The 21,034-nt window shown below is 35.0% G+C and overlaps 1 protein-coding gene across 2 annotated transcripts in view; it reads left to right on the top strand.

Annotated features, from left to right (window-relative positions):
- Wdr7 (WD repeat domain 7) overlaps positions 1–21,034 on the top strand; it is a 351,633-nt gene that overhangs the window by 83,736 nt on the left and 246,863 nt on the right. For both annotated transcript variants that reach the window (XM_010611541.3, XM_010611542.3), the window contains exons 16-17: positions 17,731–18,500; positions 19,886–19,974. In XM_010611541.3, coding sequence (XP_010609843.1) covers positions 17,731–18,500; positions 19,886–19,974 — 859 coding nt within the window. The remainder of the gene's footprint in view (positions 1–17,730; positions 18,501–19,885; positions 19,975–21,034) is intronic.

Genomic DNA, 21,034 nt, shown 5'->3' with positions numbered 1-21,034 from the left:
AACAAATTTAGTATGAAGTTAGTTTAGAAGTATAGATTAGAATCACATTATGGAAGAACTTTGCAAAGGTGAGGATTTAGTTGAATGGTAATGATACAATATGATACAATGTTGGATAGCTTTGAAAGGAGATTTGTTGTTTGAGAAATATTTTGTGACTTCGAACATTTGTGGGGCACTTACAAATGTTGATATGGGAAATTAGTTGAGGTTACTGGAAATATATAGTGAAAGATAATGGGGACTGGAAATAGGATTAGACAGTGGGAATGTAGAAGAGCCTGGCTTGTAATGTATGTGTGAGTTGAATAAATAAGTCTTGTAAAATGAGCAACAAAAGATTTTGACGTTCAGGATTATTTCAGAGTTGCACACCAAGCTGAAGGGAGAATGGCAGAGCTGATAATAGAAATATGAAAGTCATAGAAAAGGCTTTGAGGATGATTGTAACAGATATTTGCCACTATGGGTAGAATTAGGAGATAAATTGTTAGGAAGGGGGCAAAATACCTTTGAGAAAGAAGTGACGTGATGATGAAATAGAGCAGGGGTGTTTTTTTTTTTTTTTTTCTCTCGCTTAATAAATGATGGAGTACAGAGTCTGGATTAGATTGCAGCCCACATTTGGAGTACCTGCTATCATCATGATTTTCTAGATGGACTGTCTTCCTTCATTTCACTGCAAATAGATGAATTAGTTATTGCTCTTTCTAATTTCTAGATCATGAACCTAAAAACATTTGCATAGAACAAAAATAGGTGAGTTTTTCTATAAGGGGCTGGATTGTAAATACTTCAAGCTTTGTGGGGTGTCTGTGTCACAGTGATGTAACTCAGCAGTATAGTGTGAAGTAGCTAAAGATGATATATGAGCAATATATGCGGTTGGGTTACAGGAAAAGTATTTGCAAAGCAGATGGCAGGCTGGACTTGGCTTGTTGGCTATAGTTGGTTGACCCTTGCCTCAGAAAATAGCATTATTATTTTCACAGCTATGGATACAGTTCTCACATAAAATGGGCTTTGCTTCACTTTTAGAGAGCAGTTAAAAGGAGTTAAGAGTCTGTGTTCTGGGGGCAGGCATGTCTATGATCAGATTACATCAGCATAACTTATTGGCTCTGGGTGACCTTGGGCAAATAAACCTCCATAGTCTCTTGTCACTTTTAAAACAAAATCCAGACTTTTTACAGTGTCCTGTGAAAGATTCTGTATTTGGATATGTGCCTCGTTCCTTTTATCTTTTTCTTGTATCTTTGGTTATTCACTTTCTAGCCAGTGGGGTCTTTTCTTTTAATGGGTATTTATTATGTGGATTATTTAATGAAAATGTGAACAACTTGATACTGTACCTTTTAACTATTGTTAATAATTACAAAAGCTGGAGTAGAATTACAGGATAGATCTTGAAAGTTATCTTCTGTAAGTTATCTCTTAAGTCATATCTTCAGATGATCATATTATTGTGGGACAGATTATGGAAAGAAGAAATTTGAAGATGGAATGCTTGTTTACATGGTAGGAAAATGAAGATGACAGTGAGAGACAAAACAAATTGTAAAAATGGTCTAGATCACACATATAATTGAACACAACTTTATAAAGGAAGGTAGAGGCTAGTAGTTGTTAAGAGAACAGAAATAACATTAAGAAATAGGGAATAGCTGGGCATAGTGGTACACACCTAAAGGAGGCTGAGGCAGGAGGATTGCTGTGATTTTTGAGACCAGCCTGGGCTACATAGTAGTTCCACATCTGTCTCAACTACATAGTGAGACCCTGTCTCAACCCCCCCCCAAAAAAAAGAAATGGGGAATAAAAAAACATTTAGATATGGTATTTAGGAAACTCATTGGTGATCATTAAGACAGCTGCTTTGGGTAGTTAGTTGGGTCAGTAATCAGGGTGTAATTAGCAGGGAATGAGTATGAGATGAACTAGAGGTAGAGATTATGGAAGTAATTTGCTTTTGTTAAAACAAAAGTAGCAGCTTCATTGGTTACATGAATAACAGCAGGGTTCATATTTTGTTTAGCTTGCCGAACATTTGTGTTTGTGGAGAGAATAATTGGTAGAACAGTGTAGAAGGACTTGGCATTGGAAATAGAGTTGAAGAGTTCACCCTTTCTGAAAATTGTTTCACTATTGTTGCTAATGATGAAAAAGAGGGAGGCAAATATACCAAGTATTTTCAGTGGAAAAGGATAAAAGGATACCTGTTAAAGGAAGGAAGTGGTTATAATCTCTTCAAGGGAGAGGCATTGTCTTTTTAATCCCCACAGAAACAGCAAAAGTAGTACATTGGACTGGGAGCTAGAAGATTTGTACATTAAAAATAACTCATCAACCACAGATTATACCTGGTGGTTTTTGAGGAAGTGTGTAAATGAATATATTAAGAAGATAGTCTGAACATATTGAGGGATATTTTTCACAAGTTTTTATCATAAAGCATTTGCCACAGATGGTAGGTCCTGGAGCAAATCTTGGGCCAAAGGGATTTAACCAGCGGACTAGAAAGCTCTTACTGCCATAAAATTCATATTTTTGGCCTAGTATATGTGATTTTCTGTTCAGCACCTTTATATCATGGGCATTGCTGTACCAATCAGAATCACCCTGTTTATCTGAAAACATGACAAGGTTGAAGAAACTGAAAAATGACTAGAATGATTTCTGTTTCACCTTACATCTCTCTCCCTGTTGTGTAATTAGTCAAAAGTCTGAAAAAAATGAATGAGCTCTATTTGCAAAGGTCAGTAGCTTTGTATTCTGTGTAACTAGGTGAGAGAATGGAATCTAGAAGTCAAGATGTAACCTACCAAGAACATACTCGTGTTTTTTGCTTGCACAATTAACACTGAAAGAAAAAATTTGTACTGATTGAATTGACTTTATGATTCACTTTGAAAAGGGCACTGAAGGGTACCAACAGGACAAACCAGATGACACTGTGTCTAGGGTACCAGGCCTTGTCTTGTGAACTATTTTAGACCTAGAAGAATTTTCATTATATGAATGACCTTTGAAGAATCATTTAAACCTGTTTAGCATTCTACCCAGAAATTTTAATGAATATCTAATGGAAATATGAATATGTTGATTGTACATTTAAAATATATATACATTCAGTTTTGGTTATTCTGAATTGTTAATAGAACAGAATTTTATATTACACTAATCATTGTCTACTCTTTCATAAATAAAGTTAAAAAGCCTTAACTTAGCTCTCCCGTGTTAAGGAAACAAAAGAATAAATGTCTGTGACTGTAAGAGGAGAAATACATTTCTTCAATCAAATAAAACATTTGTTACTTTCCATTCTTTGAGAAATAGAGATAAGTAATATTCCAATAATAATCATACTCTTCTTCAAATGTGTAGCATACTTTTTAGCTTTGATCATTGTTTGATATAAAGATATTTTATTTTTTTAATTTTTTGGTACGGGGATCGAACTCAGGTCCTTGTGCTTGTGAGGCAGGCAGTGGAACCACTGAGCTAAATCCCCGGCCAAATATCAAGATATTTCAAAAATTTCTCTATCCCCCTGCAGGTCTTTCAAAGCTGTTGTTTTCTCTGTTGTCCACATGGTCCTACTGTTTTCTTGATCTTCATTTTGATTTGTCCAAGGTGCTTTTATTTGGTTGTTAGCAATTTAAATATGAAGGGTTCAAGTTCATTTTTTTTGTTTTTCTCCTGCCTGGAGTTTCTAGAACTTCTTGTATCTGTGGGTTTGTGTCTTTCACTAAACTGAGCTCTTAATTAACTAATTTCATTAAAATTAGGCTCATCATAATCTCCTCTAGAACTTTCCATTTCTCATTGTTTTATACTACATATGGCGTGCAAACATGATTTATAGGTAAATAGGTTCCTTGGGCTCCTTGTAGGGCTTTAAAAAATAGAATATATGACAGAAACCTCATATAGCTTTCAAAACCTGAAATATTTGCCACTTTTCTCTTATAGAGAGAGTTTACTGATACTTTCTCTATCCTAGTAAATGTCACCAGTGTTTGTCCTTTGTAAATCTTAATAATCATGTATATTATCTGGTCCCTCCCTCTGAAAACCAGTCCAAAATGAAATCATTCACTTTTATCTCCTTCTAAAACAATCTACTCTTTGCCTCTCTGTTCCTTCTAATTCATATTTTTTTTCTCAGATAAGACATTATTACTGATCTCAGTTGACTCTCCCTGCTCCCCAGTTGTTGAATTTTTTATTAAAATACAAATCCACTTTCATGTGATTCATACGTTTAGGTTGTGAGTGCCTGTGCTCTTTTATGTGTAAATGTGTGTGCATTAGATGTGTATATTTGGGATGAATATTCTGAAAATTTCCAACTCAGTTTAACCATCCATCAACTTTTTTTCTAGTTTGAAGGAGATGAGTTTTAGATTACTGTAGATATGGTACAACCTAATCTGTTAAGCAATAAAAACTAAACTTTCAAAGATAAATATTTAACTCATATTTAGTAATTTTTCTAGTGATTCCCAGGTTTTGGGTTCTGTTTCCTTTTTAATCATTTAATTAGACATGGCCATATATATATATACATATACATATATATATACATACACACACATATATGTATATATGTATTTTGTTTTTGAGACAGGGTTTCACTGTGTAGCTCAGGCTAACCTTGAACTAACTGTGTAGCCCAAGCTGGCCTCGAACTCAAAGCAATCCTCTTGGCTCAGCCTCTTCAGTGCTAGGATTACAGGTGTGCATCACCATGCCTGGCAGGACTCCGTTTGTTGTGATACTTACATACCACCACCAAATTATGACTTACCAAAGAGGAATAGCCTTCTTGAAACAATGTCTAGGTTCTAATGCCTTCTTGTCCCTATACTTTGTATAATTCACTATATTCTAAGCTGAAGAAAAGTGGTCTCATTCTGTTATGATTTTAAATTCATATCAGGTTTGTTTTTCCTTGGAAATGCATTGTTAACAGAAACTTAACTGTACTTACAAGAAATCTTGATTGTTATGGATTGCATATGAGGTACAGCAAAGAAGACATTTCTTTCACCATTTCACATAATAAATCAAATAATAGTCTGCTTAGCGAATAAGCACACTAAGTTAGATTAAACTCTGAGCTTTTTAGCAGCCAGATCTTTCTAACCCTAGTGTATAGTACTCTATATTGAACTCTTATTTGGGAGCTTAAAGGTATTGTTAAGTAATTTGATAGAAATACAAATATTTGTGACTAAATATTAATATTTTAGGACTTTGAGGAAGAAGTTTCTCTTTTAATGTGGTTGAAAATCTACTTTTTATTAGGCCATATAAAAGATTTTGAAACTTCTTGACTTTTATGGTCTCTGTTAGAAAGTAATTGAATCAGTCTAGTTCAGTAAGCATTTATTGACTACTAGATACTGTGTTGGTCCCTGGAGAGCCACATGAGTAAGATATGATGTTTGCTCTCAGCAAATATGAACAGATAAATACAATGCAGTGAGTAGGATGGATGAGAAAAGCAGAAAGTATTAGAGAAACTGGTGTGATCCTGAGGTGATCAAAACTGGTTTCCTGGAGGAGGGAGTATTAAAGGATAAGATGGATGGAGATGAGTTGCACTGTGTTCTGGAAGAAGTGGGTGATATAAGCAAAGAGGAAAGTGAAAATACCAAGCGCAGTTAGTATTGGTGGAGGATCAGCTCAGAGACAGTAGTGGTGGGAAGTGAAAGGAGTCCGTGTGTACCGTGCGAAGATGCTGAAACTGTATCTTTTACCTCAGTGGTTTTTCAACTTAAAAAAGTCATCTCCAGAATCTTCCTCTTAAAAGGAATTTCATATAAAATCAGGGCATAAAGGTGATAAGAAGTATAGAGAGGAGGGTTTAAATTCAAGAATTGCTCGTGTGTTGTGTCCCATGGAATCCAAGGATTGACTAGGTAAGAAAGGTCAATGCATGGGTTTTCTGATTGGGTAATAGAACAGAAAGTGTCTCTTTCAAGTGGCAATGAATGACAAGAGAGGGCTTTATGGGGGATAATGATGAGTTGCTTAGTTTATGATGAATATGAGATTCCTATACAATACCTATTTGTAGATGTTTGTCAGGCAGTTTAAAGATATTAACTTGAGGGAGAGATGTAGTGACAGGCAGATTTAGGAATCTCCAACATACGACCATAAAAATGGGTGAGATCATTCAGAAATAGACTGCCAGAGAAGCCAGCTTTTTAAGGGAGGAGGAAGAGGAAACCTTTCAAAAAGTGTGGTGGTGGGCTGGGGATTTAGCTCAGTGGTTCTGGCGCCTGCTTTGCAAGTGCAAGGACCCGAGTTCGAACCCCAGTACCAGGAAAAAAAACAAAAAACAAAAAGTGTGGTGGCATTTGAGAAGAACCAGGAGAATGTGCTGACCTGCAAACAGGGAATTACGAGTTGCAAAAAAAGGTGAAGTGGTTACTTGTGTCAAATATTGCTGCTGTTGATCCTTAGAAGGATGAAAATCTGTTTTGTCAGTAGAGTCATTAGTATTATTTTTTAGAACCGTTTTCCCAGCATTTTAGGGACAGAGTTTGATTGTAGAAGACTAAAGAAGAATGGAAATAGACATAGTAAGTGTAGGATACTTTTGAAATGCTTGTTGAGAATGGAAGGAAGAGAAAGAGAGCAGCTAAAGGGCATGCAGTTTTAAAGATAGTTAAGATCGTGGGCCGTGGATGAAGAGCCAGTAGAAAGAGGAAAGTTCAAGGTCGGGATGGGAAAAGATTTAAAACTAATGAAGCCAGGTTCACTAGGGAATGAGAGAATAAGTCAGAGGAAGAAGCCAGACAGTTGGCTTTGTTGTGGAGGAGCAAAACCTTATTTTCTGAAACCAAAGGGAAAACAGACAGGCTTGGAATCTGGATGGGTGTGTTTCTGAGGTCATTGGATGGGAATGGAGGAGGGAATATTCCTAAAGCCTCCATATACCTCCTACAAGTTAGAGGAAAGACTGCTGGGGAGGAAAGCAACACCAGAGTAGGGGACTTGAGAACGTTAGGGGACAGAGAATGGGAGTTGAGGAGAATTGAAGGACTGATTGAATTTGTGTAGCTGTGTAGTTGTAACAGGCTATGGAAAGGTGGCGAAAAAGGTGTACGTGAAAATATAGAGGGTACATTCTATTGTTCTAGAATTGTCCTTTTGGCATTCTGAAGGAAAAGGAAGGAAGGTTAGCGGTAAAGGGTTGATTGGTGTGAATACCATGGGGTCAAGGGTTATGGGTAGGAGAGGTGAGGATTGATGGTCTTTGAGGACATGGTGAGTCCAGTGATTGAATACCCCTATGATAGTGGCTTCTACACTGTGCTGCACATTGGAGATCTGGAGATCTTTAAAAAACCGGTGTAGTGTGGCTTCTCTCTACAGACTTCCTAGTTTAATTGGTATGGGATGCAATTTGTGCATTGGGAATTTTAAAAGATCTCTTTGTGATTCCTGTGTGCAGCACTTTGTGAAGCTGTGCTCTAAGAAGGTGAAGAGAGATCTGATCCGCTAGCATAGAAAGTTGGTGAGGACTGTGCAGTATGTGGGGCTGTGGGAATGACTGGCTGAAGTAGAGTGAAGTTGACTGCAGCTGAGAGACAGTCAAGGAGCTGTGAAGGGTGCAAAAGACCCTGCAGTCTGCTTTCCCCATGTTTTCTGCTTTCTACTGGGTAAGGAGTCTTGTGATTAACAGTGCAGTATGCAGTATGCTGTATGCTATCAGGCTAATTTTGGGACAGGGATTTAATATGTGGGGTTTTTTAATCACACTGCCAGGGCTTTAGAAATAATAGTTTAAAATATTACTGATGCAAATAAAGCCCTCCAAACAAACTAAATGATGAATCTAACAGGAACTTATAAGTTAAAGGCAAGAATAGTAGTATTGAAAGCCAGAATCTTTGATGCACTGCTACCAGAATATCCCACCTATGGGATTTCTGTATGTTCATGTGCAATATCACTTTTGTACCATCACTCTGCATTTTATATAGTATGACATCTAACTGGAACACTTAAAAGCTCTAGAAAACTGTGATCTTATGCAAATTTACAATTATAAATACTAAGAAACCAAAATGGTACCTCTAGCAAAATTAACAAATGTAATACTAGTATTTCACTTTATTACTAGATAATTCTATGGTTAATCAACATTGTGTCATCGGTTCTCCTACTTTGAGCCTTTTATATTCTGTAAGGAGGTCCCTGACTGCCAAGAGCTATAGACCCTGAAAATCCCTAACCTGTATGGATGGTGAAATTTCTAGAATTATGGATGGCTAGGAAGACTTTAAGCCAGTGACAATGATATTGAGGTTTTAAAATTTTTCCTGTGTGGAATTCATACAGCCTTTATATGACATGGTACTTCAGGCCCTAAAATTAACCTTGGGTGGGGATATATTAGTCACTGCAGTTTACTGTAGTATCTAAGGAGAGGAAGCAGGGTTGATATGTAGTTATTGTGCTCAGAACTCTGTACAGTGCACTCAGTAGACTAGAATAGTAAAAGATCTTTCCATTAATGTCTCCACTCACTTTTATCTTATTATTTTGTTTTAAAATATCCATTTTTCTTACTTGAGTTCACATCTCAGTAATGATCACTCTTAGCAGTAATCCTGCTTGGTTGAAATGATATTGTCTCTGGCAAGTGAGTAAATGGAAATGAAGAGACAAGAAAAAGAAAGGGAAAGGCAGAAGGAGGGGACTTGCCAGCATAAATCAGGATTTTAGCTTTTACACTGTAAAAAACTCGTTTCTCCAGTCACCTTCACATATAATTGAGGAAATGTAGCCCTTGCGTTTGGTGTATCTGAAATGCCCTGAATCTTTCCTCACCCACCTAATTCTTCCTCAACTCATGAGCCTGAGTTCTGTGACCACTGGCCCTGCAGAGGCTCTCTGAACTCCTCAACTAAGGGCCGAGCCAGGTAAAATCAGTGAATCTTCCTCTCGACCCTCTAGCAGTTGTTGTATGCTTCCCGTCCTAGTACTAACCAGTCTTGACCCTAGTCAGCTTCCAAGATCAGATGAGATGGTGCATTCAGGGTGGTATGGCTACAGACTTGGTTTATGTTTTTATCCTAGTACATATTCTATTCTGCGAGTATATATAAGCAAATAGACATATATGTTTCTCTCTTTGTCTGTATCAAAGTTTTACAACATAAAAAACTGTTGACATTTTGAACTCAGAAATTTATTGTTGTGGGGACAGTCCTGTGCATGTAGAATTTTTAGTAGCATTCTTAAATGCTATAGCTACCCTCTAGATGCTATTAGCACCCCTCCCCCAGTTGTGACTAACAAAGATGCCTTCAGATATCACCAAATGTCCCTGACGGGGTGGGGATGGGGATTACCCATGTCTGAGAACTACTGCCCTACCTCCTAGTAAGAGCTCCTCAAAGGACTGTATGATATTCTTTTTATTTCCAGAGCTGAGCACTGGAAATAACCTTGTATGTGAGGGTTGGTTAATGTGAAGTGGATTTACCCTTTCCCTTCTTACTTCCCTCACCTCCTAGAATCTCTGCAGAACTAATGCTGAGACCATGGTGAGATCTAGAATTATTCAGGACATGTGGGAAATGTGAATCAAATGTAGGAGAAATCTGACTTGCTGCTATATTGTCACCAGTAGTAACCTCCTGTGTGAACCTGAGTGACTTGACTTACTTTTTAGCATCAATTTGTTTTTAACTCTTAAGTTTGGGATAATTGGGTTTAATGAAGCTCAGTGGGATAACATGTTTGAAAACACTTGTAGCAATAGATATTCAGCACATACTGGTTTAACACTCTTGAATGACTGACTGATCGATACATGAATTTGTTCAGCACATACATTTATTAACACATTTATTTGAGATAAAATGAGCTGGATGTGATTATCTGCCCTGTCAATAAAGTGAATATTGCTTGTGTGATCTGCTAGCTCTTTACAACACTTCTCTGGAACACATACATGGTCTTCACTTGGAAGAGAGAAGAATTGGTGCTAGAGGAGTGAGCCGATCTGCATGGAAGCCTGTGTCGGGGAAGAGGCCCCTGGTCTTGCTCCCTTGGTGACTTGATCCTTCGGGAAAAGTTGAAGATTAGTCTCTTTCGTGCTGCTGTTGTGCGGGACTCCTAATATATTAATCTTATAATCTCTTAATATATTAATAACTTTGGATATTATTATTCAAGCATTATTCTTGAATCAGTAAGATATATGGCCTGTGGCCCTATCTTTGGAAGATATTTTTCTTGGAAAAGTAATTATACAAATATTTGTATTTCATACTTATAATTTACTTTTATTGAGTAATTTACATTTGATGTTATATTACATAAATTATTATATAGTGTGAAACCTTAATACCCTTCGAAAATATGTTAAATATATTTTAAAATTTCTTATATAATACTTGTTAATGAAAGTACATGAAAGGAAAGGAAATAACTTAAATTATATGACTATATTGTCATTCCTGCTTAATCATGAAATCTCTTTCTATCTGAAAGCAAATACTTAAGGTAAAGAGAGTATTCTAATTCTAGCATAAATGGATTCTGTGAACTCATTTTATTCTAATCGCTAGTGTTAAGTAATAGCTCAACAGCAGAGGGCGCCAAATATCCATTTCAGTCTTACATGTCTTGCTATTTCTGTGTTTTGTAGCTCTTTCCATTTTCTGTTTCTTCCTCTCTACTTTTTTACTTTTTCTTAATGCTTAAAATAGTAAATAGTAAATATTGAAATCTCACTATGAATACTTTTTAGTACATACTGAAGTTTTTCCTTTGCTTATTGTGGAATGTTTTTGAAATACATTAAGACTTCTGTTTTTATTCAGTGTAACATTATTTTGCATGTAACGTTATACATCAGAATTTCAGAAATCATTTGAGACTTCTCTTGAATACACCATATACAAAATAAGTTGTTCTTTTATTTTTCCAGCAAAATATTTTTTAGATAATAAAACAGTTTTATACTGTACTTAGATAATTAAGTTATTTAGAACATGCATTATAAATAGTATATCTACATAATTATGGTTTTTAAAGATAGTATATTAAGATTTTTCCAAATGCAAGTGTTTTCTTGTATTCTATTTGGAGTATTTCTGTTTTGGATTAAGTATACATATTTATAACAGCGTGTGTGTGTGTGTGTGTGTGTGTGCTTTACACATATGTTTTATGTATTTATTTCTATGATATTCTCGATATTCTCAATCAACAGATTCTGATTTAAAAAATATCAACGCTTGTGCTTTACACTATAGCATCAAAATCAGCTAATGTCTATAATACTCAGTGGTATAAATCAACTGTATATTTAGGTAGAAATCCAAAATGTATGATATTGTCCAGGAAAAGTAATAAATTATTTTATAAGATTACTGAAAGATAGTCTTGAAAACTTATTAAAAATTGTTCAGAAAGAAACCTTTAGATCAGTATCATCAAAGTGAACAGTGAAAGAGTAAAATTATTGCCAGTGTTTCAAATTTTAGTCATTGTATAAAATGAAATACATTTAAAACAGTAATCCTTTCAAAGACTTGAAAAACTATACTGGCTTTGTAGAGAAAAGGTTATCAGATATTTCAACAGATATGATTTGTTCTAGAATACATTCAATATGTAATCCCGATACATGTTATAACAAGGATGATGTCACTTGTTCCTCTGCAGAGTCTGAAGTTTTGCTTTTTGTTGCTGGTAGCAAATTGTATCTCTGTATATTTGTGTGTTTGCTGAAAAAATATCTGTGCTTGAATAAAGATTAATCTCATGATCTTTTATTTTCCTTGGGTTTTGAAAAGAATTTGCCTGCTCCCCTTAACGTGATTGCCACAGGTTTACTTTCAGTGATAGCAGTCTAATAATTTTTTCCCATGATAGCATGTCTTTAAGTCAGGTCTTTACTTGAAATCTAAAATGGCTAAATTTATACTTTTTCCTATACAAAAAAAGTTATAACACTTGATACAATAAAAATGTCAAATATATGTGTATGTATATGTATGTATTTTGCAATTATCATTGAATTTTACTAGCAAATTTGAGATCGTTTCATTTGCACATACCTTCTGATTTAACTTTTCATATTGACCTTTTTCAAGTAAGTGTTTAAATCAGTTCCTAAGGACAGAGGCTTTATTTTCTCCTGAGCATCTTTTATGTAATAGGCACTCCATAAATATTTAGTGAACTGAATTTAAACTTCCTCCATAGTAATTTAAAGGTGGTAAGCACACACTTCAGAACTACGTAATACAGGTAGCAGAACAAGTATTCTAACATTCCAGTTAATTTCCTCGAACAGTCTAGACTGTATTCCAAATTAACTTTATAAGATAATAGAATGAATTCATTTGTTAATTAAATTGCTCCAGGCATGTGTATGTTATTATTAAGCCAAGACCTTTGGAATTTGATAGAGTTTTGTTCATTTTCCTCTTGCTAATCTTAGCATAGCACATTAGAATATTAATGATTTACTCTGCCACTTCCACACATTTAGCCAAAATATCATCTTCATAACTGCTGGATGTCTAAATTTTGCTGTAATAATACTTGGTTATGTTAGTAAAATCTGTTGCTAGGCAAGTCATGCAGGCCTTGATGAAGTCAGAAATTGTAGCTCATCTGTAGGACTTAGGGATGAGAGTCATTTTTTCTCCCTTTTCCTTTGTGTTTCTCTGTTTTGTTGAGTTTTATTTTGGTGTAGTTTTCTGTTTTCACTTATTAAACTCTTTCTCTGTGTATTGCTGTTTGCTACAGTTTTTGCCACAGTGACACAATCTGTAGCCCTGAGAAGATGTGATGAGGAGTTACACACAATCACACCCAGATATCATGTTTCCAGACACTAGATAACCTTTTATTTGTCCAAGCACATGGCTGTCTGCTGGAACCCCACCAGAAAGAGACAGAAAGTTGGGAAGATTGGGGTGCTGCCAGGGGCAAGTGTGCGGCTGACATCAGATGAGAAAGCTTAAAAATCTTTGTGTCTTCATTCTTGCCTTTTATTTTTTTTCCTCAAGTAACTCTTGATGCTTCAAAAATTTCTTTACAAAAGGTTTAAGATTTTATACTCTTTGGTCAGTATGATCTGTTTTTCCTAGAAGTATTTTGATCTTTTCTGGAATGACAGTATTTATTAAAGTACTGTGGAGCACTCTTTGCTTTGTTTAATACTGTTATCTGCCCTTCTCACTTAGGGTTAATTCTGTCTACTTAATACTGATATAACAGGTATTTTACTTTTTGATCTGACATAGCCAACCCTAATACCCTAGTGTAATACGATAGTGCCTGGGCTCAGTACATATTAGCTATCATTATTAATAATTCTCTTATCAATAATGTGAAGTTATCTTTCATATAATATGTTTATTATATATGGTTGTATGTACATTTATTCAAATTAGTATTGGTGGGTACAAAGCATTAACTGTTTTATCTGACTTTATTTATTGTTTGAAAAAGCAGTCATAAAGCACTGTGCTCTGAGAAAAACAAGAGTAATATACACATTCTACATTCCATCCCATCATTTACATTCCTAGAGCTATTGCATACTTTATCTTCCCTCATCTGGATGGCTTCTTTTGCCTTCATTTCATATTCATGACTTTGGTCTCATTCCTTTTCAAGCAAATTGCCAGTGGCTGTTTATATAACTACCTTTGGTCTGTTTCGCCTCTCAGTAAAAGCTTTGGATAGTAGTTCTGAAATTTTACTTCATGTAGTCACGTGTGTACTGATGATTAGACAGATTCTGGTACATTCCCAGGAATGATGTCTGATAGCTTACCCAGGAACCTGTATGTCAGGAACCTGAGGATTCTGAGAAAAGTACCAGGCCTGCAAGGTAAAGTTCAACAGCGTTAGGTGTGGTCCTGTGTGCTCTCAAGGAACCTTTCCTTGCATTCTTCATCTTGATCACTTGTGGATTTTACGGACATCTGTTTTGTGATGCTTTCTACCTTGGCCCTTTTTCACATCCTGCTTTCTGCCAAGAATACTCTTTTGTAGCTCAAGTTATTCCCTCTCTGAGGTACTTCTTGGTCACTCACTTGGTACTTTCTCCATTGTATCTTTTTCTTGTACCTTGAAATCTTCCTTTATATCACCATTCATATTTTCTCATTACTGTGTGTCATTATTACTTAGTTTTGAACTCAAAGCTAGAAAAACTTTATATTCACCTTCGAATTATCAGTTCCTTACACAAATACAGGACATAATAGGCATTGGGGTTATTGTAGAAAAATGAATTAAATACAAGAATGAGATTTAAAGTCTTATTTATTCTTTTACTTCATGTTTATAACTTCACATATACTATTAGGTAGTATAAATTTATAATATTACTTATACCCTTAGATTATTTAATTATAGTATGGAAACATTTGTATTCTGTGTTCCTTTATATATCATTCAGTCCAGAGAAATTTCTACAAAAGAGGTAGTGATATCTACTTGAAGAATTATGTAAATAATTTTTGGAAGAAGAGTCATGTGAGATACTTCTTGCAGGATGATGGAACAGCAAGGAGAGGGAAGAAACAATATGGTTTTGGAAAGGGAAAGTGACTTGATTTAACTGTAGAAGTTATAGGGATTGTAGTTAGAGACAAAGCCAGAGGGGTAGACAGTGGTATATTCTGGAGAATGTTTTGTGCTTTGCAAAGAAGTCTCAATTTTATCCTTCCTTTAGTTATAAAACGCTGCTGATGCCTCTGAAGCTAGAAATAACCATAGTCAAACGGGAAGGTAATTGAGAGGAGAGAGATCACTTCAGAGAGTCATTGTAATTTTATTACAGATGAGTTGATTAGCAATTTTAATAGTTACATAAAATGTTTATAGTGTTTTTTGTTCATTCTGCTAGGTATTCTTATATTTAAAGTTACGCAAGATCAGTAAGATGTGGGTTAGCCCTGCTTTTGAAATGGTCTCATAGAATACCAGAAGGCATAAATAACTAACACAACTAATTATATAAAGTGGCAGAGACATAAGTATGTGACACACATAATAGATATAAAATGCTATAGGGTCTGGATCTTATCTGGACTAACTTTCCTTAGGAGAATTCAGTACACACCATCAACCTTACTGAGGAATAATTTATGAATGAAACCTATATATTCAAAGTATGCAATGTAGTGATTTATATACATTATGAATGATAGAATTGGGATCTTGATGAAAGAGAAGGGATCGAAGTAGAATTTAGGCAAAGGGATAAGTAAAAGAATTTATATGTAAGGGACCATAGTTATGGTACCAGAGCCCATTTTGTTACAGTTGGCAAAGTAGTTTATCAAAATATAATGGGCCTTAAATATTGTGCTAAAGGAATCTCTATTTTATCCTAGAGCTTTATTTTGTAGTTGTGAAAATAATATGCAATGACAGTTTAATTTCATAAATATCTGAACAGAATATTTCCTAATTCCATCACAAAAATAAATATTGTGAAACTTTTTTTGTGTTGTATTTCTTTCCATTTTCTCATCCCATATTTATATTCATATATATGTGTTAAATAAGTGAACTTGGAGTTCATCCTCTGTGTATGTTTATACATTGATGTTCATACATGGTTTTATCCCACTTAAAAGTGGAAAATGGACATTTTCCCATTTGCTTAAATATGCTCAGAAAGCATGATTTGTAATAATTGCAACATTTCTATTACATCAGTATGCTTAAATTATGCCTATTTTCTTACTGCTAGATATTTAGGTTTTTTGCAATTTAAAATAATGGATTAAAAAAAATAAAAATAAAATAGTGGATGTTGGGCTGGAGATTTAACTCAATGATACTACCGCCTGTCTTGCAAACTCAAGGTTCTGAGTTTGATCCCTGGTACAAAAAAAAAGAAATTGTGGCTGTTGCTTCACTGAACATCTTTGTATATAAATTTTTGTCTGTATTTCTGACTATGTATTTGGAATAGGATCCTGGAAATAATTCTGGTGTACTAGATCAAACAGCAGGTAAGGGGAAAAAATGAGAATCAAGACTTGTCATGTAGAGGTACAAGATCCCAACAATGAATGTAACTGTACTATATCCCTAAAATGTACCAATAAACTCAATTAAAGCTGAAAAAAAAAATGAGACCCAAACAGCAATCTTAAAGGATTGTGGTAGTTTTTCAAATTACTCTTCTGAAAGGTTGGAATTTAAATTCATACCTACAGTGTGTAGGTTAGCCTTTCACTAGAATTTTTAATGTTTACTGTTTGCTAATTTGATAAGTGGTATCTTGTGGTTATTTTAACTGTAATTTCCTAGACGACTAGTTTGAGCAAGTTTTTTTCTTTATTGACTGTTTACTGTGAACTGTTTTTGATCCTTATAGGGTTTTTTTCTTTTATTTGGACAACAGTATTTTTCTTATTGATTTTAAGAAATATTTACCTTTACATTTTTTTTAATAGTCAAGGTTTAAATTTAAGCATGCTTATAAAGTACTTTCTCAGCTCAAGATCGGATCTTCATCTGTATTTTGGTTTAGTTTTCAGAATTTCAGAATTTAGTTTTCAGAGCAAGTTACAGCTGGAATAATGAAATATGAGGGCTGGTTTAACCTGGTTTAAGAGACAAAGAAAGATAAGGGTCTTATTTTTTGTGGGGAAAGTGGGATAAAAAGAATGAGTAGTAGTAATTCAGGAGGTGCAGCAGGTTCAGTGGGAGGCTGGAGGTGAACACATGTTAAATATGAGGTACTACAGGATATCCAAATACAAATAATCCCTTCAGGAGGCTGGTCTGGCTGGACTCACTGAGCTAATTCTGGGTAGGAATGGTTCTATGTTCCAATGTGGGAGCAAGCATCAGTTGTGGGGCCAGTGACTGACTGAGAGCAAGGGCTCAGACTTAGAAGGAGGGTGGGTATTCAGGATACTGTAAGGTGACTTTTTTTCCCTTTCATTTGTTTAACTGCAAAGATTATGGAGGAAAGGTACTGAAGAAATGCCATTGCATTAGTACTTTGGCTAAAAGGGACAGGAGAGGAGGAAATAGAGGAAGGGGCATGGTAAGGATGACACCTTTTTTAGGGACTGAAAAAAAGGGACTCGAATATATTCTCTAATAAAAGAAAGGAAGATGTGAAGGTAAAATGGAAAAAGGCAGGATTTGACAGTGCAATATCTTCAAAGCATCGGCAATTCTAATAAACAGATTTTCCTATCTGGTTCATTCTCAGAGATGGAATATGCTTTTAAGGTATTGAAACAAATTTAAGTCTATCCTATTCGTGTCCCTAATAGTATCCTAAAGTATCCTTGCTTCAGAAATAAACTTATTTCCAGCCAATACAGTAGCTCATTCGTGTATCCCAGCACTTAGGAGGCTGAGGTATGAGGATCGCTACACTATAAAGTGAGACCCTGTCTCAAACAAACAAAGCAAACTTATTCCTGTTTTTTTTATTAGTGCATGTTTGTAGTACATAATGATTACCTTAGTTGTGGGGGGTTGGTATGCTTAGCTTTTAATTGACAGTTTTATGATTGTTTCAGCATAAAATTCTTACAACTGTATAAATGTATCATGTGCTTTTAATTGGCAAAGTGTGTTACTTTTAGCAATACAAATCTCTAAAAAGATGCTTAATGTACATTTTAATTCTGCATTGGTGAATGTTAAACACTTTTAATTACAACAATCTTTTAAAAATATTTGTTGCAGGGGAATTTACCTAAATATTCTCATAACTCCCTGATGGTTCAAGCAATAAAGACGAACCTAACAGACCCGGACATACATGTGCTTTTCTTTGATGTGGAAGCGTTGATTATTCAACTCCTGACTGAAGAAGCCTCTAGGCCGAATACTGCGCTTATTTCCCCAGAGAATTTACAAAAAGCATCTGGCGGTTCAGACAAAGGGGGCTCTTTTCTAACTGGAAAACGAGCAGCAGTTCTCTTCCAACAAGTGAAAGAAACTATCAAAGAGAACATAAAAGAACACCTCCTCGATGATGAAGAGGAGGATGAGGAGTTAATGAGGCAGAGAAGAGAAGAAAGTGATCCTGAATATCGGGCCAGCAAATCTAAACCACTGACTCTGTTAGAATACAATTTAACTATGGACACTGCAAAATTATTCATGTCCTGTCTTCATGCCTGGGGTCTGAATGAAGTTCTGGATGAAGTTTGTCTCGATCGCCTCGGAATGCTGAAACCACATTGCACAGTGTCGTTTGGCCTCTTATCGAGGGGTGGTCACATGTCACTGATGCTTCCTGGTTATAATCAGGCTGCCTGTAAACTACCACATGGGAAAACAGAAGTAGGAAAGAAGATGCTGGCAGCTGAGGGAGTAGGAAAGGGAACTTATGGAGTGTCTCGAGCGGTTACCACCCAGCATCTCCTGTCTATTATATCACTGGCAAATACCTTAATGAGTATGACTAATGCCACTTTTATTGGTGATCATATGAAGAAGGGCCCTACCAGGTGTGACTATGATAGTTTGATTTTATTCTTAAATTTCAAAAAAGGAGGAAGAAACCTATTCTATTTTTGTCGTTTATTTTTATGGGGCAAGGGTAGAACTTTCCATACTTTTATCATTTTAGTGTCATCTCAGCATTTATAATATAGATTTCCAAAAATGCCTGGTTTAAAATAAAGTTATATAATTTTATGTATATGTAGACATACTCAGTATCTATTAATAAAAGAATTTAGAACATGAGAGTTGGTCATCTAGTCTAGGTCTCAGGCAATTGCAATCTTAAAATTATGTCTCCTAGAAATTTCCACTTAAATTCAATTCAAAATGTGTATTTGGTTAAAGTACTTCTAATTGTAGCCCATATACAATAAATGATTTATGTCCAGTGATTGGCTTCACAATTTTGCAAGTATAGTCAGAATTTCTCAACAGGGAAAGAGTAAACATTTTAAATTGTGGAGTACTATTTTAATGCTTCTAAAATACTACTGAATGCTACTTTTTATTTCCCCAAAGCTTTACAAACAAACAACTTTTTGTTATACTCTGTTGAGAGTTAGCTATGTGTTTATTTTTTAATCTAAGAAATACTTATGTAGCACTTTATATCCGACTTTGTTGTAAGTAATTCACAAAAAATTACCTCATTAGTGCCCTTACCCTTATAAGGTAGATACTTTTCTTACCCCTTTGTTACAGATAAGAACTGAAATGTAGAGAGCTGAAGTACCTTGCCAAAAGCCACATAGCTAGTAAGTGAGAAAACCAGAACTCAAACCAAGATGGCCATCTCTTGGGTCCAAAATTTCTTTAATGCCTTACTGGCTTTTTTATATTTTAGTGCTGAATACTTTAAAAACCAGTGTATTGCTCCATGAGTTCATTTGAATATAGGTTTTTTGTTGTCGTTGTTGTTTTGGTATGGGGATCAGACTCAGGTCCTTGTACTTGTGAGGCAGGTGACAGCACCACTGAGCTAAATCCCCAGCCCTCATGAGTTCATTTGAACCAGTGATAATGGGATTAGCTGAACACTCAGGATGCTAATATGGAAAAACGGAGGACTAAGAATTATATTCGCCTATTAGTAATAGTTCATTAGGATGCTTATGTAAAAATATTTTAAAAACTCAGAGAAAGTAGAAATTGTAGCTCTAAAATTTTTACTTGCTACTTGGTAATTATGTAATTACTTAGTATATAAAAATTTGAAGTGAAATATAGTAGGTACAAAATGAATAATGTATTTTGGAGGAAGAAACTGAAAATGTTCAGCATGCATTTCTTTGAAATTCATTTGACTGTAGAAAATTTAATATTTTATATTTTAGAATTTTTAAAACGTGAAAGAATAAATACATGTATTTTTTTCTTCTTTTTAAAGGCCACCTAGACCAAGTACCCCAGACCTTTCTAAAGCAAGGGGTTCCCCTCCAACTTCCAGTAATATTGTGCAAGGACAGATTAAACAAGGTAACCATTAAATCTTACGGAGTAATTCACATGACATTTGAGCTCTAGAAACTGAGTAGCCATAGCTAATGTGTAATCATAACATTTTGTTTGTCTCAAATTGTTACAAGACAGAAAAGTTGTTATATTCCAGATGTAAATATGGATAATTATGATGTCACTTAAAAATAAATCAGATTTATTTAGAAATTGATAAATGAACATATTTCACATAATTCTGTTATACGATCTTTGGAGTAATTATTATGTATTAGGGTCACCTTAACTTGACAGCATTAGTGTTTTAATTATGTGCATCTTGAGTTTAAAAGTTATACCTGTTTTTTAATACATTTAAAAATATTTAAATTCAAAGTTTTATACTAATCTGCTATTTGCTATAGTTTATACATTGTGATTCACAAGGAGAAATCATTATTATTTTTATCTTTTTTATTTAGGTTGTTATATACCATAACTTTCATTTTTAGCTTTGTTTTTCTTTAAAGGATGAGAGAGAAGGGTTGAGTTTCTCTTTTCTTTTTAATCATTCCTATAATTTTTAGTAGCATTCTTTTAGGCCAAGAATAAATGCTGACTCTCACAGAATATGATAGGGAGAAACAAAGAAGTCAGCAAGAGATGGGTTGACGAAGATTCTGATTATATGGTGACATCTTACAATGTTCCTTTTCCTCTCAGGTTTTTGTTTAAGCTTGAAGGAGTCAAAGCGTAGCTCTGTAAGCTTTGTTAAACAGTAGTCTCGTAGCTTCAAATGTATAATTTTCTCATTCCCTAAGACAAATACTATTATTTCTCTTAGCTGATTATTTTTTACTTAACATCCTGTCATAGTGTGGTTGATTTTCAGACAAGGTTAGGTACGGTATTGGTTCTTATTAAAGCTCACACTCTCTATGCTGCTCCTATATTTCATTTCTAACGGTCGCCCTTCTGATTTCCCTGTAATAAGGGCTGGTGGTGCAGCTCAGTGGTAGAGTGCTTGCTTGGCATGCATGAAGTACTAGGTTCAGTGCCTGGTACCACGCACACACAACACACACACACACACACACACACG

The sequence above is a fragment of the Fukomys damarensis genome, unplaced genomic scaffold, assembly GCF_012274545.1.
Source record: "Fukomys damarensis isolate Sample0158 unplaced genomic scaffold, DMR_v1.0_HiC HiC_scaffold_30, whole genome shotgun sequence".
Classification (NCBI taxonomy): domain Eukaryota; kingdom Metazoa; phylum Chordata; class Mammalia; order Rodentia; family Bathyergidae; genus Fukomys; species Fukomys damarensis.
The sequence above is the reverse complement of the archived record's forward strand: the minus strand, read 5'-3'. Positions and strand labels throughout refer to the sequence as shown.